The sequence below is a fragment of the Pimephales promelas genome, chromosome 11 (genome assembly GCF_988280905.1).
Source record: "Pimephales promelas chromosome 11, fPimPro1.hap1.1, whole genome shotgun sequence".
In the NCBI taxonomy this organism is placed as follows: domain Eukaryota; kingdom Metazoa; phylum Chordata; class Actinopteri; order Cypriniformes; family Leuciscidae; genus Pimephales; species Pimephales promelas.
In genome coordinates this window covers 9,205,417-9,228,280 of record NC_142779.1, presented here as the reverse complement: position 1 = coordinate 9,228,280, position 22,864 = coordinate 9,205,417, and the positions used below count along the sequence as shown (strand labels likewise).

The 22,864-nt window shown below is 39.3% G+C and overlaps 1 protein-coding gene across 17 annotated transcripts in view; it reads left to right on the top strand.

Annotated features, from left to right (window-relative positions):
- The window catches only part of bltp1 (bridge-like lipid transfer protein family member 1), a 51,897-nt gene that overhangs the window by 11,771 nt on the left and 17,262 nt on the right, over nt 1-22,864 (top strand). For 12 of the 17 annotated variants that reach the window (XM_089116914.1, XM_089116913.1, XM_089116912.1 and 9 more), the window contains exons 16-59: nt 501-598; nt 737-915; nt 1,048-1,154; nt 1,840-2,033; nt 2,568-2,777; nt 2,970-3,107; nt 3,212-3,388; nt 4,523-4,651; nt 4,725-4,844; nt 4,977-5,257; nt 5,341-5,585; nt 5,672-5,867; nt 6,292-7,087; nt 7,632-7,702; nt 7,792-7,965; nt 8,436-8,556; nt 8,637-8,783; nt 8,875-8,996; nt 9,116-9,300; nt 9,647-9,868; nt 10,371-10,582; nt 10,690-10,841; nt 11,673-11,823; nt 11,936-12,088; nt 12,442-12,682; nt 12,769-12,914; nt 13,006-13,231; nt 14,037-14,201; nt 14,345-14,523; nt 14,636-14,811; nt 15,576-16,291; nt 16,829-17,074; nt 17,170-17,263; nt 18,516-18,566; nt 19,761-19,967; nt 20,065-20,294; nt 20,376-20,605; nt 20,733-20,838; nt 20,967-21,061; nt 21,140-21,325; nt 21,434-21,602; nt 21,701-21,912; nt 22,173-22,371; nt 22,450-22,509. In XM_089116914.1, coding sequence (XP_088973040.1) covers nt 501-598; nt 737-915; nt 1,048-1,154; nt 1,840-2,033; nt 2,568-2,777; nt 2,970-3,107; nt 3,212-3,388; nt 4,523-4,651; nt 4,725-4,844; nt 4,977-5,257; nt 5,341-5,585; nt 5,672-5,867; nt 6,292-7,087; nt 7,632-7,702; nt 7,792-7,965; nt 8,436-8,556; nt 8,637-8,783; nt 8,875-8,996; nt 9,116-9,300; nt 9,647-9,868; nt 10,371-10,582; nt 10,690-10,841; nt 11,673-11,823; nt 11,936-12,088; nt 12,442-12,682; nt 12,769-12,914; nt 13,006-13,231; nt 14,037-14,201; nt 14,345-14,523; nt 14,636-14,811; nt 15,576-16,291; nt 16,829-17,074; nt 17,170-17,263; nt 18,516-18,566; nt 19,761-19,967; nt 20,065-20,294; nt 20,376-20,605; nt 20,733-20,838; nt 20,967-21,061; nt 21,140-21,325; nt 21,434-21,602; nt 21,701-21,912; nt 22,173-22,371; nt 22,450-22,509 — 8,514 coding nt within the window. The remainder of the gene's footprint in view (nt 1-500; nt 599-736; nt 916-1,047; nt 1,155-1,839; nt 2,034-2,567; nt 2,778-2,969; nt 3,108-3,211; nt 3,389-4,522; nt 4,652-4,724; nt 4,845-4,976; nt 5,258-5,340; nt 5,586-5,671; nt 5,868-6,291; nt 7,088-7,631; nt 7,703-7,791; nt 7,966-8,435; nt 8,557-8,636; nt 8,784-8,874; nt 8,997-9,115; nt 9,301-9,646; nt 9,869-10,370; nt 10,583-10,689; nt 10,842-11,672; nt 11,824-11,935; nt 12,089-12,441; nt 12,683-12,768; nt 12,915-13,005; nt 13,232-14,036; nt 14,202-14,344; nt 14,524-14,635; nt 14,812-15,575; nt 16,292-16,828; nt 17,075-17,169; nt 17,264-18,515; nt 18,567-19,760; nt 19,968-20,064; nt 20,295-20,375; nt 20,606-20,732; nt 20,839-20,966; nt 21,062-21,139; nt 21,326-21,433; nt 21,603-21,700; nt 21,913-22,172; nt 22,372-22,449; nt 22,510-22,864) is intronic. The other 5 variants (XM_089116917.1, XM_089116916.1, XM_089116915.1 and 2 more) reach the window with 1 other exon arrangement.

The following is a 22,864-nucleotide window of genomic DNA, read 5'->3' as shown; positions in this document are numbered from 1 at the left end:
TAATTCTATAAACTAGTCACTAATCAACTAGCTGGTTGTTGGAAGATTAGTCAACTCTTTCCACTTGATGGTAATTTGAGTTATAATTGTTGGATTATATTAAAATAGATTTTTTTCTATTGTCCAAAAGTTGGTCTATCAACTTTTTTAAAAAGATCTATCCTTCTATCGTTTTTTCGTCCTAAAGAAGGATGAAGAAGAGATTTTGTGTGTTTTATGTATTTATTTTTTTTTAGTATTTTTTGTATGTTTGTTTATGTAATAATTAATTTATAAAAATAATAATACATTTGTTGTATAGCACCTTTCATAGAACAGATACGTCTCAAAGTACTTTACAAAAGACCAAATACCATAAATAATATAACATAAGATTAAACATGATTTCTAATTATAATAAAAGATAAAAGTATACATGAAATGCATAACAAAATAAATGATAGCATAATTGTCCTTGATTTCTGAGAAACTCACCACCTGCTCATGCTCTTTGTCTGTAGTTTATATCGCTGCCTGTGGGGAAACGCTGAATATTGACTTCACTTTGCCCTTTCACGAGTTTGTCCCGGGCACCTGTAACACACGTTTCTGTTTGAGAGTGAGTGTACACCCTCGCAAACATTTACACGCACTTGTCTGCTGTGCTGAATGATGTGTGATCAAGCATTACAGCCTGACATTAAAACATCAGCCTTTTACCTAAATCCACTCCTAATGACACTGAACTCCCATACAGGCTGAGGACACAGACATGCGCTTGTGTCTGCCTGACTGTAACCCCAGCCGGTACCCGCTACTCACCCTTACTAAGGATTACCAGCATTACAAGACCCCTCCAGAAAACAATATGCCAACAGAGGGGCAAGGAGCACCTCCCAAAAACAGCAAACCTCGCTGGAGGAACATGACTCAAGCGTGAGTTAAAGAGCACCATTGCTCTATTTCTGTCCCTCTTCTTTTCTGCTGCATTCTTGCTTGCGCTGGCTGCCCTTTGACTCTTCTGTTGTGTGTGTGTGTGTGTGTGTGTGTGTGTGTGTTTGTTTCCAGGGCTGGTTGGGTGGACTGCTGGAGTGTGCCGAACTTCCTGCTCATTATAGACTATACTTGGCATCCCATCTACCCTCAGAAATCTGACCAGCAGCTCAAACAATCATGTAGGTGTTTGAATAATACCAATAAGTCATGCAAAAGCTTACTGTTTAGATGCCAAAATATGGTTAAAACACATTTATTTACCAACATCATAAAGTGCATAGAAGGATGGTTTTTAAACTGTATTTATGCTGGACATTTAATTTGGGGCCCATCGGTCAATATGTGAGACCCATATGTTGCCCAAGCTGCGTCTGGCTACTTTTTTTTTATCCTATCATCTTCAGAAGAATATAAATATTACACGTGATCATCTCAGTAATTGAGACATGCATGTCCTTACATAAAACATAAGATTCTTACATAGAATATTGATACCAAATGTTTTAACTTGTTACTATTACTTATTTATATACAGTTATACGCCATGTAAAAGCATAAATAAATTACATTTTTGGTTTGTCAATATTGTATTATATATAATGTTAGTCAGTTTATGAAATTAGTTGTTATATTTTTAAAGATCTCTAATTGTTAATTCACAATAAATAAAAAGTTCACAGCACTAAAAAAAACAATCACTTAAATGTTATTTTTGTAAACGTTGTAAAAAAAAATCAAGCATTTAAGCAAAATACTTGGTCAGACAGTCTCATTTCAAACGATTAAATGAATCAGTTCAGTTAAGTGTCAACATTTTTGACTTGTTTGACTTGCGTTTACACCTAATATTACGTTTTTGTGCAGTATCAGAAATAGAGGAGTCCATGCTGTCAGCACTGCGCCCGCCAGAGCTCGCTCCACCTGTGCCTCCTCCACCTCGAATCTCCTCTGACCCCAGCTTGCTGCCACCTGACAGGTTACATGTGGAGATGGAGCTGAGCCCAGACTCCCATATCACCCTTTATGGTCCTCTCCTCAGGGCGCTGGTGTCCATCAAGGTACACATCTATACATATGTACTCGAAGTCACCATGAAACAGAAATAGAGACTTTTGTGACACAAATCCCAGCTTCATGAAGAATCAATGCTATTCCTAATGTCATGTGAGAGACGGATTGTCCCGGCCTCTCGCCAGTAAACGCATCATTAGAGAAGAGATGTCACTGCAAGAGGGAGGGGAAGTTAATTTGATTAAAGATTATGAGGGCACATGATTGTATTTAAGTAATGATGTGCATGGATAAATCATTTTAAAATATTCCGTTAAAAATAAGATTTCATTGTGACTTTAAACTGTCCAGATGTGTCTAATCACTAAAACCACTAAAACCACTGACTTCTATTTATTCAAACTCATGTTCTATAAAATCCCTGTTATTTTCCTCTGTGAAACACAAAATGCTAATTCTTTTTAATATAGTGACAGTTCATAATGACAGATAGAAATTAGGGTGAGTAAATAATGACTTTTTAAAATCATATTTGGCTGGCATATACATTTAAAATAATTGTTGATGACTGAAATGTGCAGGAAAACTATTTTGGAGAGGATGACATGTACACGGACTTTGAGGAGTCTCTGTCCAGCCCTGTGCTGAGCTCCTGCTCTTCATCATCTGGTTGGACCAGAGTTGGCCTGGAGGAGAGCCGTTCTAAAGACGCCCCACATCCTCTCTCCTTACGGCCCTGGGACATCACCGTACTCGTCAATCTGCACAAGGTCCATGGACGCCTTCCAACGGTCAGTACCGCTTCAGAGGAGACCAGTGACTACATTCATAGAAGCCAGTGTCCCAGACATCAGTGATGACATCATTGTTAAATTAGCATATTTATGATTGTGTGACTATTGTTTTGATGCCTTGCAGGCACTGATATTTCCTTTAGGCATCCCAAGTGTGCTTGTAAATCTTGTTTGTACTCTTGTCTGCAGCACTGTAGCAGTGACGGCCCAGAGGGTCCTACGGGCTTCCTGGAGCGTCTGTGTTTTGAGATGAAGAAGGGTTATAAGGAGACCATGCTACAGCTTGTTCTCTCGCCTCTACATGTGTTTGTCAGCGATAACTATCAGGTGGGAGTGGGGAGGAAGTAACCCCATCCATATTCTCTCAGGTGCTGGTATTTAAAGTTGTCATGTTTCTGAATTGGGTAATTTATTCCCTTCTGAGTGTTTAGCGGCCTACGGTTGATGCTGTGTTGCGAGATGGGCATCTGAGCCTCTCAGGGTTGCAGATGAGAGCCCACGCCATGTTCTCAGGGGAGGGCTTACCGGCGGGCAGTGACACACTCGAATATGCTTGGCTCATCGACGTTCAGGCTGGAGCTCTTACGGGAAGAGTTAGTGTGCCACAGGTGACTCAACCATTCATTTTGACGCTACAAAAGGGATGCTTGACATTTGTAAAGGAATATTTCTAGCAATATCTGTGGCATAATCACCTCATACAAAGATTTTTCTCGACGTGTCCCTCTTTGTGTTTGATTGAATGAAAATGTTCACAGAAGTTACACTTATAATAGAAATAAAACTGGCATGTGGGCCAGAGAATTTAAAAGCAAGAATGTGAAGGTTGGAATTTTGTTAAAAAACCGACGTGAAAAACCACAGAAAAGAATGTTTGAACATTTATTTGTATTGCTGCTTGCTTCCTGTTCGTTTGTACACACTGAGTGACACGTCAACACAGTGCCACACAAAGACATTTTTTTATTCACACCTTATACTCTACCATTCAAAAGTAAGATAAAAAAATTAATAATAATTAATGCTTTTAATCAGAAAGGTCACGTTATATTGATCAAAAGTGACTGTAAAGACAATTATAATGTTACAAAAGATCAAATAAATGCTGTTTTAAAAATTCAGTTTCCACAAAAACATTGATCAGCACAACATTGATACTTTTTCAGCATTGATAATATTGTAATAAGAAATGAAGAGTTCAGATGCAAAAGCCTCTAAATGCCATTTGAAATTTTCTTCTTTAATGATGATTTTTTTGTATATTTAAGTTCAGTAATTTCACTTAAATGACTTATTTAAGTGAAATTACTGAACTTAAATTTACAAGTTTGATAAAAATCATCATTAAAGAAGAAAATTTCAAATGGCATTTAGAGGCTTTTGCATCTGAACTCTTCAAATGTTCTTTTAACATCAGTTTAACATTTTATATGATGTATCAAACCAAAAGATCTTTTATAGTTATTATAATGTTGTAAAAAGTACAATGTTTTTTTTTTATTATTATTATTTGCCATGCATCTGGCATTTGAGCCTGTTGTAGCAATAAAAATAAATTTGTCATTAATATTATGGATTTATCTATAAAGGTAATCAAAACAAATTGTGAACCTTCACATATTTCCCCCTTTAAAAGCTGCTAAGTGTACCACTAAAAGAGAGCTAATTCAAGAATTATTATTTTAGTCTAGTGACCGCATTAATCACAGTTTAGTGTTAATCACTGGTTGTGTTTGTTGCAGTGTGCATCTCTTCTGGAATGGGGCGAGAGCTTTGTGTTTCATGTACTGTCCCGAGAGTTCCAGCTTGAACAGCCAAAACCATCTGTCACCTGCCAACATGGAGTTGATCGTAGAGTCTGTGATGCCAAGGTATTAAAGAAAAGCTCACACACATCCCTGAGTTGTCATAATCACATCATTTTTACACGGTCTGTATGTGTAGAATGCAGCCTTGCCTGGTCCCTGTCGCACATCCGAGGATCTGAAGTACACCATGACTCGACTGACAGTTGATGGAGCCCAGGTGTTCATTGTTGAACACGGATGTGCAGCCAATATTAAGGTTAGTGATTAAGTTTGTGTTTTTGAAAGAATCCTCTTATGATCAACAAGGCTGCATTTATTTAACCAATTTAAATTAACTGTTCTATCTTTTTGCAATTTAAAATAACTGTTCTGTCTGTATGCCCATCAGACCGGAGCCTTGCGGTTGGCCACGTGTAATCTGCACACAGCTGCTGTCGGCGAAGGCATCAGTGCCGTTCTGCAAGACGTAGTTATCGCTCAGTACATCGAGCAACAGGAAGTTGCACGGCTTGGCCTCCCTCCGCCCCTCCTTCGGCGCTCTCATTGGCTTGAAGCCGGTTCAGTGAACTTTAACCTCATGACGGCTGACGTGGCTTTAGCCGCCGACCATCCAGCCAAATATGAGGTCCAGAGGCAGTTCCTGGAGCTTCATGACATGAAAACAAAAAGGTTCAAGCATATCTTTTATTGTATTTGGTCTATTGCTTAATGTGCAGGCAAGCACATTTACCATGTTGTTATGTGTGTCTTAGACTTTGGTTCCTTTGGCCGGAGGAGAAATATAAGCGAAGCCGGAATCGCTGTGGTTGTCTTGGTGGATGCCGTTTTTTCGGCGGCTCGGTTGGTGGCCTGGACTTCTTCCGTTTGGAGGAAATCACACCCTCATCAAGCTCGGCTTTCTCCAACGTCTGTGCAGAGAGTGACTTGTCCTATGGACAGTCATTATTACATCCAGGAGATTGGATCGTCACTAAGGAAACGCCTAAACTTCCGGATGGTATATTCTTTTTTTTGTGTGGCTATGATGATGCCGATTGGGTGTCATGTTAATAATACTTACTTACTTTATTGGTTTACTTGCAGCTAAAGGTGTCGCTATGCGAAGAGATGTGTGTTCTCCCGCTCCGATGGTGGACTTGGAGAAACGTGGCCAGCACCTTAGTCTTCACGTACCTCTGCGCTCTCACAGCTCTGCCTCTTCCTCTGAGGAAAACTCTTCCTCCAGTGCTGCCCTACCTCTGTTAGGTGGAGAACGAGAGAGTCCCTCCCCTTCTATTGAGTGAGTCAGACAGTGCTTCTGTATCGTATGAAACAATTCCAGCTTCATAACGTCTTTACATCTCAATTGTGAGTTTATGTCTTGCAATGGGAATTTGGCTTATTCCTAGTTTTAAACTTTTCTCACATTTTTACAATGAGTTGGAATTGGGCTCTAATAAGCAACTTATTTCATATGAAAAATAGCTTAATTATTCAACTTGATAACCTTTTGAATGGTTGTGTACACTGATAAACATTGGATGTCTTGGTGATAATAACCAATGATTAATTAGTTGTTGACTAACTCATTTAAAAGAACCAACTCAAAAGGAAATCAGACTGTTAGCTCTTTGCAAAATAAAACTGGTTCTGAATAAAAACGGGTTCTCGATTCCCACTACGTGTTTGTTTGTATGTGTATTTTACAGTGTGTGTGTTTTCAGGTTAATGCATGTAACCACTGATGGTCCAATCCCTGAGGGTCCACCATTACGCTCTCCGCTGCGCTCTCCTTTAAAGCGCCAGTCCTCGGTCCAATCGGCTCGCCTTGGGAGCACCAAGAGCCTATCGGCTGCTGTCTTCGCAGAGAAAGCCACGCCTCCTACTGGTGTGCAGTTTAGTAGCGAGGTTTCCCGTAGCGACGAAAACGTTTTAGACTCGCCAAGGCAGAGAAGAAGCTACGGAGCATTTCCTTTCACTCCGTCAGCTGATTCCAGCACATTCCATCAATATCGCTCAGTCGACTCCTCCATGTCTGTGGCTGACAGTGAAGCGTACTTTAGCGCCAATGAGGAGTTCGAGCCAATCAGTAGCGATGAAGGTCCAGGTACCTATCCAGGGAGGAAACGCAGAAGACGACAACAGGGTCAGCCCCACACAGAACACAGCCGCACCTCCATATACCACAGTGTGGAAGGACCTCTGTCGATCGCTGAGAGCCGCCCACCCCCGATACCTAGCCATACCTCCCAAGCCTCATTTGTCTCTGCACTTGGATTGGAGGAGGAGGGATCTGTTGAAACCGAGAAGGCGGACACTGGCCTTCTGACAACACAGCCACATTTAATGGCTTGTTACCAATCTTACCTTGCACATTATCATGTGTCAAACTGGACTGCTAAGCAGCCAACCAATAAGAGAACATCTAAGTCATCACTGCATCGGCCTCTTGACCTTGACACGCCTACAAGTGAGGAGAGCTCCGCCTCCTTTGACCAGTTGTCCACCCCTTCTTTTAAGGTAAATAGTTTTTACAAGTTTTTCCTTCATTGTAAAATATTATTTATGCAGTGGTGCTTTTTTAAGAAGAAATGTCATTACCAATATCCGGAACAAATATTATTTGCACAAATAAAATAATTATATTTGTATTTTCTGACAATTTAGCAACCCCTCCCAAATGAACAGTAATTTATTAATATGTTTAACTATATTTTATAAATATAAATGTTTTAAAAAAGAAGCCCTGTCCTTAAATTAATATATAAATATATACATTTATTGTGCTGTGTATATAATTTGTAAATTATTATTTTTATTGTGAAATAATGTGGTTGTGAAATAATGTTATTGGCATCATTTTCTTTAAATATAAATATTTAAATAAAGACATTACAGAATGTTCATTTACAGAATGAACAGTATATAATTTGATAATTACATAATACATAATTACATAATAATTTTCTTCATGCAGTGAGTAACTTTGGGGTAAAATGACCTGTTTAAGTTCTTTGTAAAAGTCACCCATGTCTAAGCATGTTGTTTGTTTGTCCTTTTATAGATGGTGAAGGCCGGTTTGTCTGCCAGTTCTCTATTGGACAGAGGAGTTCAGATCATGGGCGATATAAATAGGTAATACGATACATATCAAATCAACAGTGGTTATTTCAGTATCATGCAACATAATTACAAGCATGCATTTTGTGTGCATGTATCTGCAGCACACCTTACACACCCCTTGACAAGCGGGCGATGGACAACACTGATGAGGACACAATGACAGAGGACTGGACCGTTGATCAGCCTCTTGCCCAGACGAGAACCACCGCCATCGTAGAGGTCAAAGGGGCGGTCAATGTGGTCCTGACTCCTTTAGTAGCTGAAGCATTAGACAGGTCAGACATTATAGCCCACCTTGTGCTTAAAGACCCCATCATACCAAAATTATGTTTTTTAGTTCAGTCTGATTATGATAATATTAAATAACCAAAGAGATAGACTGCATTTTTATGAACAACAAATTAGTTAGTATTATCATGAATAATGTGGAAGAAATACATTTTTTGTGTTGTTTCTTGAAAATGGATGACTAATCATGCACTACACAGATTTTTGTCCAAACAAATGCTCTCTGGAATGAGACTGTCCCTTCTAATACCAACTGCGTCTGACTTGCATCCAAATCATGGCTGTGATATGCCTAAAGCCTATTGGCTGTTTAGAAAAGGAACAAACAAGCCCTTCAGTATGTTTTGCTAACATAGGAAATAACTCACAGGAAAGAAAAATGTTCTCATCAAGTGATTTAATGGGGTTTTTATAAATGCCACATGGTTTGTGAAATCATCTTTGTTGTTCTGTCCAGGTACATTGAGTCCATGGTTCACTTTGCCAGTATTCGCCACCCTGCATCAATCCTGGATGACCTGCATGGGAAAGTGCTTAATGAAGTGTATCAGATCAGTAAATCCACTGTCTCTGAGTCTGTAAGTGATCAATACCAACATAGAGACGTGACGGCGCACTCTGTCTTTAACGTGATCATGATGAATGTTGCGTTTTCCAGAGCACAGCGAAAGCAGAGCACAAAATATCTAAGACAGAGGGAACCACCCCTGGGTCTCTGAGCACACCGCATGGACAAACCGATCTGTCGATCAAGCCTGACAATGTGAAGATAAAGGGTTTGCAGGCTAATGTCACGGTCCCAAAGGTACCTGTTTGTGGTGTCTGTGTGTGTGAATGGGAGAAAGCTTGTCATGTAAAAATTGTCGACGTAAATACGTGTGCATGTTTTTTTGCAGGTGAATCTTTGTGTACTCCAGGCCTCCGTAGAAGAAGGTTCACCCTCCAATAAGAGTGTCACACATGTCTCTCTCGTGGCCTTGTGTTTTGACCGGATTGCTACTCAGCTGCGCATGAATAGGTAACTGCAAATGTTTGTCAGAATATTATATTTCTCATATAAATAATGTATATATATCACACATACCCATATCATTTTGACAGTTTATACTGCTCTGACTGGTAATGTGTGATGTGTAGGGGTATAGTGGAGGACACAGAAAAGCCCTCTGCTATGATGGAGAAGTACTCGTCTGCGTCTAAGATGGCACCTCAGTCCAGCGGTTCTCTCCGCTCTAATGCTGGGATCGAGAAAGGCAAGGAGATCGCAGCCAAACTCAACATACATCGCATACACAGCCAACTCCGTGGCCTGGACTCATCAGGTACACACACACACACACACACTCAAATTTATACCCATATATGCTATATTTATTGCACGTCTCTTGAGAATACTCTTGATTGGTCAGTTGCTGCATTCTGCAGTCAAATCATTTTGCATGACAACGTTATAAATGACATTGTCTCTCCTATCGCATGGATTTTCCATTTATTAGAAGTTATTCTAATATGTATTAGAATATTTAAATAAAATTAGAATATTTGATCAAATTACTCAATATTATCAATAATAATCTATGACAGAAATAATTTTTTTGTGTGTGCATTTTGTTTATTGAATACCTTTTGGAATTGGAGCTAAGTTTGTTCTATACATGTTTTTAACAGACCTTGGAGCTTGTGCCATCACTGCCATTCCTTTCAAGAAGTCTAAAGTTCTCTTCAGTTTGGAAGAAACTGATGACTTTGTTTTAGTGGATGAGACTGAGCCCTCCATCTCTACTGAGCACGTCCCAGAACACACCCCTGACCATGCCCGCTCTGGGGCCAGTCCTGAGAAATGGGGTTGGATTATGTTTGAGTGTGGGATTGAGAACCTCACTGTCAAAGGTATTATACACATGTGAATTTCAGAAAGCATTAAAGCTACACTGTGTAACTCTTTTAGTTTATTCTTAACTAAAAACACTTCGTTCTTTCAAAAATATATGTGTTCATTAATGTATAGTTACTTCGTTCAAGTAATAAAGTATTCTCGTGAGTGTATAATATGCCATTGAAAATACATAAGGGTAATGTCGGCCGCCATGTTGCCCCTCCATTTTGAAAGTACATTAGCCAAAGAGGGACATACACGTTAATTCAAGCTCGCCTTTAGCGTTTACGTTTGAGTTAACACTCATGGACGAGGTCGAACTGGAAGCCATATTAATCTTGGACTACATTGGCCACCGTAGGAGTTAAAACGAAATCAGAATTGAGAGGAACAGAAACTAATATTCCCTTGATGGTCATATACCTTTTCACCACTAGATGGGGGTAAAAATCACACAGTGTAGCTTTAAAAATGTGTATTTCAGGAGTAAGAAATGCATGTCTGGATCTTCTTCAGGTGGGCGGCAGTCAGGGGCCGTGCTCTACAGTGCTTTTGGGGTGATGGGGGAGGCCGACAACGGCGTCAGGATTGGAGTCTCGAAATCAAACGGTTCTAGTGGTTCTCAGACAGGAAGTGGCTACAGCACTGATGTATCTGATGATAACCTGCCCAATGATGGACAGAGCCCTACCTCTGAACCCAACAACAATTCAGACTCTGACGAACAGGTTCTCATATGTTGTTCACTGAATAGTTAATGGCCATTTAAGATCTTGTTGGTTTTCCTTTGGTCTTTGTTTCTCACATCATTTCTCACTCACGTTTGTCTGTGCAGGATGAGGGAGTGGAGTCAGATGATCTGAAAAAGGACCTGCCCCTCTTGCCTCCGCCTCCTGACTCCAGCAGTATGAAGCTGACTATAAAGGAGATCTGGTTCAGCTTTGCTGCGCCAACCAACATTCGATCTCAAGCTCCCGCCATGTCCAGGTACATATGTATTATAATGTGTGTGTGTGTGTGTGTGTGTGTGTTTGTGTATATATAGGTGTATATATATATATATATATATATATATATATATATATATGAAGAGTTCAGATGCAAAAGCCTCTAAATGCCATTTGAAATTTTCTTCTTTAATGATGATTTTTATCAAACTTGTATATTTTATTTCATTAATTTCACTTAAATAACAATTAATAGGTAATTATCATTGCCATTTAAGTGAAATTACTGAACTTAAATATACAAGTTTGATAAAAATCATCATTAAAGAAGAAAATTTCAAATGGCATTTAGAGGCTTTTGCATCTGAACTCTTCATATATATATATATATATATATATATAAAAAAATATATATATATAAATATAAAATAATATTAATAATAATAATTAATTAAATAGTATATAAATTATAATATATAAATATTATTAAAAAATACATCAAATATTTTTTTAACCAGAAGCCACTGATGTCAGATATATAAGCAATAAAATGTAATAATCTTAAATAAGATGTACACACAATTTTAATTGTGTTAAATTTGAATTAGTTGGGGACATATTTTATATTTTAAACTATAGATAGATGCAGAAAATCCCACTATATTTAATTTATCTTTGTCATTTGCATAGGGCTGTTATGTCGATAAAAGGAAAGGATCTCCATTTTGAACTAGAAATTCCCTCCCTGGACTCAAACCTCCCCCCATTTCTAGCCCTAAGTGTATATTTGGCTGAGTCTTTGATTCGGTTCAAAGGAAATCATGGATGTTTGTATGGCTAATGAGGTCTATGTTGTTGAATGTGTCTGCAGGCAGCTGAATCTCCTGAGTACTGCGACCCCTGCGGTCGGTGCGTGGTTGGTTCCCATTGACCAGCTGAAATCCTCACTGCAGAAACTGGACATGGAAGCCACACTACGTGTGTGCGCCGTCATGGGCTGCATTATGACTGAGGCCCTTGAGGTCAGACATGTTAATACTTGCACTGTTAGAAACCCACCATTCAATCAGCAGAGTTTTGGACTTAAACAGCCTAATTTTTACGTGCATGTTTATGTGTGCTTCAATCCAATAGAAAAAGAGTATTCACATTCCATTTCGCAGCAAGTATAACCGCGTCACAAAGCGAGCCCGATATCTTCACGAGAACCCGTCCTGCTTACTGTGCAATATTCTACATCGCTACCTGCAGCAGGCCGATTACAGCATTATAGAAGAGGCCACCATGGTAAGTCTTTATGCCTGCAAGGCACATTTGCATATGAATTAAATGTTCTTAAACTAATGCATTGTTGAATTCTTGATTCTGATTGGTTGATGCTCATTTCAAGGCTTCCAGGTTTATTGACTGCTGGAAAGTCTGAAATTACTTGACCCACCCATGTTCTTCCAGATTGTATTAGCAGTGATGTCCTGGCTTTATTTTTTAAAGCTAGATAACATGAAAAATGCATTGCAATAATAAGTGGCAACTGCAGCTTAAGCAGAATAATCATTTATTTTACTGATATTATTTTGAACTGTCTGTCGTTAATTATTCCTTGCTAATCTTTTATTGTGTATGCATCTTTATCTTTTTAGAATGATGGACTGCCTGCTCTGGTCACCCTGAGGAAAGGTATGGTGGCACTTGCGCGTCAGTGGATGAAATTCATTGTTGTCACTCAGGGCTTTAAGGCGGTTGGTTTGCCGCGTCCCAATCAGCTTCCTAAGCCCAAAGAGCCAGACCCCATCGAGCCTGATCAGACACAGGCGCCGGATAGTGGTGCTGCCCTGCAGAGTGACACCAGCGCTGATGGAGCCGAGTTTGAGTTTGATGCGGGTAATTATATCAAATCTGAAATCTTAAAGAGCTTATTTTTAACCTTATACTTTATCTATATTTTGTGTTATTTATGTGCATTTTAGGCACTGTAAGTGAACATACAATGCTGTTAGAGGGAGTATGTAGTCGTCCTGCTCCTACCGGTAACTCTGCCCCTGTGACTGGAGTCGAGATCATAAGAAAACTGTCCAAATCTCACGCACACAATGAGTCTGGACTCAGGATCAAGGTTTGTGTGGGTCTGTTTTGTTGATACTGTGTATTCGTTTATGATGGATCTTGGTCTAAAGCTGGAAACTAAATGTGTGGGTTTTTTTTAGGGTTCCCACCCTTACCAGTCCCTGAGCTACACGAGTGGAGATACAGCAGCTGATTCTCCCGCTCATGTCAGTCGGGCAGGGCTGCAGTCCAATCATAGCCCTAGGAAAGAATCGTTGCTAAGCTACTTGACAGGAAGCATCCACAGTCTGCACAACCTGCTAGAAGCAACGCCTCTTCGAGCAAACGAACAAACCGCAGCCAAGAGCACCTCCCTGACACGTACAAGTACGTGATTGTCTTCATTCAGAGTTTATTGCTTTTGCAGTCTAATATTAGACGGGTTAATATGTGATCTAGGACGACGAATGCATTTTCTTGATATATGGTGTTTCCTGTGAGAGTGGATTTCTATAACCTAATTGTGTTTTTCTGCCCAGAGAGTGTCTGCATGTCAAATACCATAAAAGTACAGGGAAACCAAACTGGGTTGGAGACTAAAATAAAAATAAAATACAAACTAAAATCAGTAAAATGTAACCGTAGTTACAAGTGAATTTAGACTTAACACCATTTTAATGTACATTATGGAAAATGGGTATTCATTTTGATATTTTCTAAAGATAACAATTAACTGTTATTGTAATAACATTTTATAAATTATTATTGTTATTAAAGAATAAGTTTAAGTGTTAGATCACGGTAATCCGGATGTTAAAATAGGGAAAATAAGTATGCAGAATTAATTTTCCAATTTCTGATACCAGTTAATGAAAGAGAAAATCTTTCTTTGTTTAACAAATATTTCCATTTAGTTTTTATCTATTATTATTTTTGTTTTAGTAATTCGTTTAGGGATGCATATATATATATATATATATATATATAATATATACTGTATATATATATATATATATATATATATATATACTGTATATATATATATATATATATATATACACACACACACACACACATTCAATAAATATATATATTTATATATGCATCCCTAAAAAACTACTTTTACTGACTTGTATATGACAAAGACTTGAGCAGTGTGCTAGTTAACCCTAAATGTCTTGTTTTTGGGTAGGCAACTTAGTGGGTGCAGACGTGTTAACAGAACACCCTCTTCTTTCGGAGCCGTTTTCCGTCAGCTTCTACAACTGGATGTCAAACGCTGTTGGCACCCGAACAGGCGGCAACATCCAGGACTCTCCCCTCAACCGCTCTCAACACAACAGCCTGCAGACCGGAGGTGAGCTATTAGAGTACTGACAGATGCATACAAGTATGAAGTCTGTTGACTGTATGTGAACATGCATCTATATCGGTCCATGATGCTGTGATTAGTGACTTATTTTAATTTTGCACTGAATGTCTTTAACTCTTTACATACAGGAGTGCTTCCCACCATTCCTTCTGCATCAGATTTTAACACCGTACTCTCCAGTGATCAGAACACACTGGACACACACTCTCAGCACTCACACTCCCAGCATAGCACAAGTCAGGAGGACCTGCTTGAACAAGATGAGACGAATCTCTGCCCTGCAGCTGTACAGCTAGCTGACGCACAGGTGCGTGCACCAGGAATACTTATGAATTTGTTATTGTTTATTTATGACCATGCACATGTTATTGCCTCTCTCATTCTGTGTGTGTGTGTGTCTCTTGGAATTATCCATACAGGTTGTTTTTAAGCCTTTGTTGAGTCACATTGGTATCCAGTCCCAGGATGCTCCTCCACTCAGTTACAAGATGTATTTTGGGGAGCACCTATCCTTCAGCGGCACTCTTGAGTGTTTGAGAGCTGACATTGTGGACTCTGACACCAGCAAAGAAAGGAAGAACAAACGAGCACACAGGTAACACAGCTGTCCCATGCCAGCTTTTATCTTTCTAGAGATATCCTAGAAAGAGTAACCCCCCCCCCCCCTTTTCAGAGTTTAATTTGGATAACTTTATTGTATTTATTTATTAAATGAATACAAATAATTGTGACTATTAAAATATTACTACAACTGCAAATGTCTTTATCAACACATTGTCAAAATGAATAACCAGTGGATAACTGCACAAAACAAAACAGTTTTGAGTTGACCATTTGGACTTGAGTTGTACTTGTCAGTTGAACTTGTACCACAAACAAATGATCTGAAGTCATTTATTTCACATGTAGAGTAGATTTGTGGAGTTCTGACCATATGCAATGTTTTGGATCCGATTTGAACTTTCGGTGTGTTGGAATATTTGATCTTTAGCGGGTAGAATGAATGGGATCGCTTGACCGGATGTGATCTATGTGTTCTAATTGAAACTATGAGCCCAAAGCAAGATTTGCCACTAAAATGTCATTATTTAAACACTTTCTGTAAAATAGTTGTTTATGAATATTATTACATTAATATTTACATTGACTATATATTGTTTTTCTCTCAAACATATTGGCGGCCATTTATTTTATCCTAATTTATCATTATTCATTAGTTTTACCATGGTGAAGTGGAACTTGGTCTCTTTTCCCCTTGCTGTCTCACAATGAACAATTGTCTACTTTACCTACTGAGTCCTCAAGCTGTCATAATGTTGCATATCGCTCATTTTAGTATGGTATGTTTTTGTGTTTCAGGCAGGGCATGGTAAATCTCCCCCCTCTTGATTTCAAGCCTGCCCTGATGATTGAGACTTTCAGTTTGAATGCAGTCGTGCTAGAGAAGTGCATGTCAACCCCTCCCTCTGCCAGCGCGCTGTCTTTCCACGAGCTGAGCCGGAGACCCCAGGCTAGCGTGCACTGCCATTTTACCCTCGCTTGTCAGGCGATCCGCCAGCATGTGGATATGGCCCTTGTCCGCCTCATTCACCAGTTCAGCACAATGATTGATGACATCAAAGCCACACAGACTGACATCAAACTCAACCGCTACACTGCCGGCTCCTCTTCCCCCACGCCCACCAAGGCGCGGCCTTATCGAGAGTTCCGCTCGTCTGATTTCAGCCGTAGTTCTCGTGGGAGCCTGAACGGAGCTGCTCGACTGGGCACTCAGAAGAGCAAACGCACCGTGGTCGGGCCAGGCCTGGACACACTGACCAGGAATCGAGAGCCTCGAGGAAGGGGGACGCTGGGACGTTCAGAGCGAAGAACGTCAAAAGTGTCGCGGAAAGGTTCACGTGACGTGGCGGATCACATGACCATTCAGATGGATGACTCGGACTCCATCACAGTGTCAGAACAGAGCGAGCCGTCGGCCGAGTGCTGGCAGAACATGTACAAACTTCTTAATTTCTACTCGCTCATATCAGACCCCACAGGCATCCTGGAGAAGAACCAAGACAATGCCCTCTCAGGTAGGACGTCCTGCTCTGTTGATTTCAATTGCTTTTATGTTATTTCATGTTTTTTCTTTAAGAAAATAAAAGTAGAATGATAATTTTAAAAAGAAAATGAAGCCTATTTTGGCTATTTTTTTCAAGAAAATTAGTGATGATTATATATATTATTTAACATGAGTAAAGATTAATTCATTAAATTATTATTTTAATTTTACAATATTCTCAAATATGATTCTTTTAAAATTTTCAGTTCTGTGATGCAGTAATGAGCATGAGAATACAATAAATGTATATTAAAGACACCATAGCAGATTTTTGCACCATGATGTATAAATGCTTTACAGTTTAAATATGTCATTATTTGATTATACATTATGGTATAAAGATTTTGTGGTGATGATATTTAGAGAGAGGAGGCACTGTTAAAAATAATTTCATGCTGCAAAAAAAAAATATTTTTGCATCTTTTTTGCACCTAAAAATATCTGCCAGCATAATCATCTTTGCTTTTGGCCAAATTTGCCTTTTCAACTGTTTATTTTTGCTATTCAGAGGGTGGGAGGAGTCCTGCGGATCCTCCATGTCGATTGGTGTTTGAATCGGAGGGCGAGACACCGCCAAGTCGGCTGGGTCGTAGGCGGAGTTTGGTAAGCTCTGAGCCCCAGCATGTGACACTGATCGTGTTTGGCGTTGGGATGGTGAACCGCACGCATCTGGAAGCAGACATTGGTGGACTTACCATGGAGGCAGAGCTTAAGAAAATACATGGCAGTTTTACGTTAAAGGAGAAAATGAAGGGTAATGCAAACAGCATTCACACACTTTTAAATATTATTTTACCAACTAAAACCTTGCAGATGAAATATCCTGTAATCCCTGTTCTCTTGCTGTAGACATTCTCCATCAGAAGATGACTGAGACCTGTGCCTCGGCCCATATCGGATGTGTGAACATTGTGCTTCTGGAAGGAATCTCACCAGATATACAGTCAGTAATTCCGTTAAGATCTATTGAGTGCTCTGTCAATTATCATTGTCTACCTTTAATACATTCATTTACATTGAAGTGTGTAATTTTGATGGTCCACTCTTGACAAGAATTTTATTAGAATTACTACAAGTAACTTTGCAACTACATGTCAGTTACCATGTCAGTCATTAGAGTATCGGTTGACTGTCTACTTGATATCTACTAACACTTTTATTTTGATAACAGTCTACTAATACCCTAATGAGAATTAGTTGATATGTAGTTGCAAAGTTACTCATATTTAGTAGATCAAAAGTGAACCATTGAAATATAGTGTAACCAATTTTTCTTTCTACAATTATTTCCAATCCCAGTTTCACATGCAATACACTTTTTAGGCTGTTGGTAGGTTGACTTTCCTTAAGAATGTAAATGCATCTCTTTGGAGCCTTAAGATTTGTTCTGTTTATTTGATCGGTCTGACAAATCAACTTCTGGACTAAATACTAAATTGTACAAAATTTAGGACCTCATATACTTTCTCTGAACGAGGGACCAAAGTTACAATGGTTAAAAAGTTTGAGGTCTGTAAGATTGTTTTAATGATTTGAATGAAACACCTCTAATGCTCACCAAGGCTGCATTTAGTAGATCAAAATACAGTAACAGTAATATTTAAAAATGTGATTTATCCCTATGATGGCAAAGCTGATTTTTATTTTAAAAGCTGGTTTTAATTCATTTATTGTCATGCATCAAGCATTAATTTGAAATAGAAATGGATGCTTGAATTTATTTTATTAATTCCAAACCTTGAATAATAGTGTGTTTAGAGACTAGCTTGTCATAGAGAGTTGACTACGTTTCTAGCAACCACATGACAGCAAACCAAAATGAAAAACAAAAAAATTCAGAAACTGCACCCTGGGAACGACCCTGGGAAGCTTCAGTAAATGTAAAATACGTTTCCAGTTTCAGCCATGCAGCCTTCAATGCAACGTCTGAGTCTGGATTTTAAATTTAAATGCACTTTATCCCTAGCATATTCTCTGCTGTTGTATTTTAAAGTAGTTTGAAGTCATTCTTGGATCTGTTTTTGTTCTGAAGGTCTCTCTTTGAAATGTATTTCTAAGAGTACAGATTTATCACAGCATATTCGTGACAGTTTTGAAATGTTCTGTGGATAACTTCCCCTCTTCTATATTCCTCCTCTCTACTCTCCTCTGTTCTCTCTATCTGTCATGTTTTTTTCTGCCTCTCTTGCTGGCAGACTAGAGGATTTTCCAACCTCACCTACCAGCACAACCAAGCAGGAGTTCCTGTATGTCTAAGTTTCCTCAGTAACCTTGTCCTTTTCTCCATTACCATTCATAACATCTCCATAATATTTGGATATCACAGTCCTTACATATGTCAATCATATGACACATGGTGTTCACTCTTACTATCGTAACATTTCATACCCTCTCTAACCCGCCACATCTTCAGACAGTGGTCAGTGAAATCCTAACATCCTCATAACACTATTTTTCAAATCATATTTATTAATGCTGTCAGTGGGTAATATGAGTGGTTTTCTACTACCTAGTGACACTGAGAAAGGCTTTTGACTATCTGGACCACTTCACAGGTTATTCTGACCAAGATCTAACCACTTAATATGCTCATAAATCCCATTGATTGGTACATTTTTGGGGAAGAATCTGGTAATTTCAATAGAACTTCACTTGAATGGAAATTCAAGGGGGAAAAATTTCCCCACTCTAAACGGGCCCTAGTTGGTCACATGAATTTGCAACAGAAAGCTGCTTGGCCTAACTTTAACTTTCGCTACATTATTGACATTTGACATTTTTGATGGTGCGGTTTTATCTGAAATCAATGATGCAATAATAATAGATTGGCTTGGAGGTCTTTGAGAACAGTTTTACCAAAAATATGTGAAATGTTTTACCCTGTTCTTCCAAAAGTAATAAGTACAGAGCATTTCACAAACTCATAACTCTATTATAAAGTTTTGCTCTTGGATATTGAGTTCATGTGCGGCTATGTGCCTCACACAAAAGTCTTTTAATATCTTTTAAATTCTTGGTGCTTCAAACCTGGGAAAAGCTGTCAAATCCAGTGATTAGTTCCTTCTCAAATGCGCTCATTGCTGGAGCCCGGTGGATGTAATTGCATATGCGTCTGGTAATCTGATTGGAGCTTGTCATTTTGACAAGTGTTTGCCAATTTTTTTTTTCTGTGCAGTATGAATAAGATGGACAGTCCATGTTCAAGCTGTCAGGAGCTGATACTCTCCCATTCCCCTTTTCTATTAATCCATCTAGAGCTCTCTCTCTCGTTGCAGTCCCCATATCTACAAGGTTTCCATGTTCATGTGGAACATTTCACTTGTGAATTTTGCCAAAGTCTGTCTATACATTTCACAGACATTGTTTTAACATGCAGGCTGTGAGTTCAAAGTGAGCATTTGAAGTAAGTTCCTTTTGTTTGTGTGTATTTTGTATGTTAGGACTGTGGTGAAGTGTAACATCGCAAAGTCCCAGGCTTTATATAGTGCCCAACGTGGGCTGAAGACCAATAATGCTGCAGTATTTAAAGTGGGAGCTATCTTCATCAACATCCCGCAACATCCTGCAACGCTGCACAGCATGATGGTCCGCAGCTCCCATCAGCTCTCAAAACAGATTTCAGACCTCATCCGTCAGCCCTCCAACATGTGAGGCAAACCTCTGCCACTTTCTTCTCACAACTCCTATGATTTTTTTGTTGTTGTTGCCGATATTAAACTAAAATCGGTTTGCTGTTTTCATCAGCCCTCCTCCCAACCGAGAAGAGACACCAACACCGCAGCCCTCTGAAGTGAGTGTCAATCAAACTCCAGTGGAGGCCAGTGAGTTTCCTCAGCTGCCCGAGGGACTGGAGAAGAAGCCAATCGTGTTGAAGTTCAGCGCTATGCTCGATGGGATCACTATTGGTGCAGCCCTGTTGCCCTCTCTTAAAGCAGAATACAAGATGGGTCGCATGAAAAGCCATGGCATGACTGGTACCCACAATTCCACAAGCGAATTGCTAATTTCATAACAAACTAGAAAACGATTAACGTTTTGCTGTCTCCCTCTCACAGGTGCTCAGACGCGTTTTACTTTCGAACTGCCCAATCATAAGCTGTGTTTCCAGTCAAAGGTTTCCCCTGTGGACGTGTCGGCCATGCCCCCCACTGCCAGCCTAAATCTGCCTCCCGTCACCATGTCAGGACAGTACATTATACAGGAGCACGAGGGCCACAGCGACGCAGCCTGGGCCCCAGAATACAGCAACTATCTGCAGGGAAATTACTTGCGCTGTGTAGCTGAGGTGTGTCGTTGAACGTTCAATGAGAAATTGTTGTAAATGCCGTGCTTGATTATGAGTTTGTTCCAGTAATACACATGGATGCATATGGTTGAAATGGAGCATTTTAGAAATCTTTCTTCATTTTTAGATTGGGTCTTTTGAACACAACTTGACCACAGATTTGCTCAACCACCTAGTCTTCTTACAAAAGGTCTTCATGAAGGAGGTCAATGAGGTCATCCAGAAAGTCTCAGGTATGTGTGGTGAAGAACAAGTAGCATAAATGGATCCTTTTTCCATCTATTGACATATTTATCCATTTGAATTATTTATTTTTGTTTTTGTTATGCATTTATTTATTTTTTTGCGTGTGTTTCTGTAGGAGGGGAACAACCAATCCCACTGTGGAATGAACACGATGTGTCAACAGATGACAAACCCAAAATCCTGCTTTACTCTCTAAATCTGACGTTTAAGGTTTGGACTTCCTTAAATGATGTATTTATTTGTTAAGGTGAATTCTGCAGACTTTTTGAATATGTTTCTCTTTTGCAGGGGATTCAAATGACGGCCACCACTCCTTCAATGAGGGCGGTGCGCTTTGAAACGGGCTGGATTGAGCTTGAGCTGTCCAATCGGGTTCAGTGCAAGACTACTCCCACAGGAAGTAACTACCTGAAGCTTTTTGGGAAATGTCAAGTGGATCTCAACTTGGCTTTGGGGCAAATCGTCAAACATCAGGTAGCCACTGTTACAGAAATGGGCATTTTTTCATGCTCTGTTATTCATTATTGCCATATAAAGTTTTCCTGTGGATGCATGAGAGCGTTATAACACTTTCTCTTGCAGGTGTATGAGGAGGCGGGGTCAGATTTTCACCAGGTGGCGTACTTCCGCACTCGAATCGGTTTGCGCAATGCTCTGCAGGAGGAGATCAGTGGCAGCTCGAACAAAGAGGCCGTCCTGATCACCCTCAACCGTCCTATTGTTTTTGCTCAACCGGTGGCATTTGACAGAGGTCAGTCCACACTTTGCTTGTTTTTTTGTTTTTTTTTCATCTGTATCCATTGGGAAATTTTGGGGGGTTTGTAATTGCGTATTTTTCTTTTTTATTAGCTGTGCTGTTCTGGCTGAACTATAAGGCTGCCTATGATAACTGGAAGGAACAACGCTTGGCTCTCAACTCGGATATTCATATGGCCACAAAAGAAGTGGTAGACAAACTGCCAGCGATACAGCAGACCAGCGCCCAGGCCTTCAGCACTCTCTTTCTACAGCTCACTGTCAATGACCTGGGCATCTGCCTACCTATCACCAACTCTACACAGGTGGATCCTCACTGATACATCTAGTTTTCATTCTTTTTATGTTTAAACTCTCAAAAGCATCATAGGCCTAAGTAGATCTTAGAACTATTTCCACCAGTGGTCTCTACGATCAACTTAGCTTATGATGCTTTTGAGATACTCAGCCAGATTGGTGAGAACCAATTGTGATTGGCCTTTAACTGTATAAAGTACTTCCTGTCTTGCACATTAATTTTTTGATTGATGTTAAATGTTTGTTACTGTTTCCTACTGTACATTAGGCCAATCACAGTATTGATTTTGACACTGGCTCAGCACTGGTCTTAACCATCGAGAGTACACTTATAACAGCCTGTTCCTCCGAGTCTCTGGTCAGCAAAGGACATTTTAAAAACTTTTGCATTCGATTTGCTGAGGGGTTTGAGACAACTTGGGATGACTGGAAACCTGAGATCAGAGGAGAACTGGTCATGAATGCCTGTGAGTAACACTCAGTGTTAATGTGTTGTATCTGTTTTTGGCCCTATAACACTCCCCTGATTCAATGTGGCTTTTCAGGTGTTGTTCCTGATGGTACTTATGAGGTTTGCTCCAGAACAACAGGCCAGGCCTCTGCAGGTATGTGTGAAATGATCTTCTGAATTAATTTTACTTGGTCTATTCAACAACAACAAAAAAATGATGAAAAAATATTTTTCCATGCACTGCTGTTCAAAAACTTGTTTTTGAAAGAAATTGTATATGCTCTCCATTGCTATATTTATTTGATAAAAAATAAAGTAAAACAGTAATGTTATATATTTTATAAGAATATATTTAAAAAAAATATTTAAAAAAAATTTAAGCAGAATTACCCCAGTCTTTAGTGTCACATGATCCTTTAGAAAACATTGTAATATGTTGATTTGGTGCTCAAGAAACCTTTCTTAATATTTTTTTCAATGTTGAAAACAGTTAAACAATGTTTTTTAAA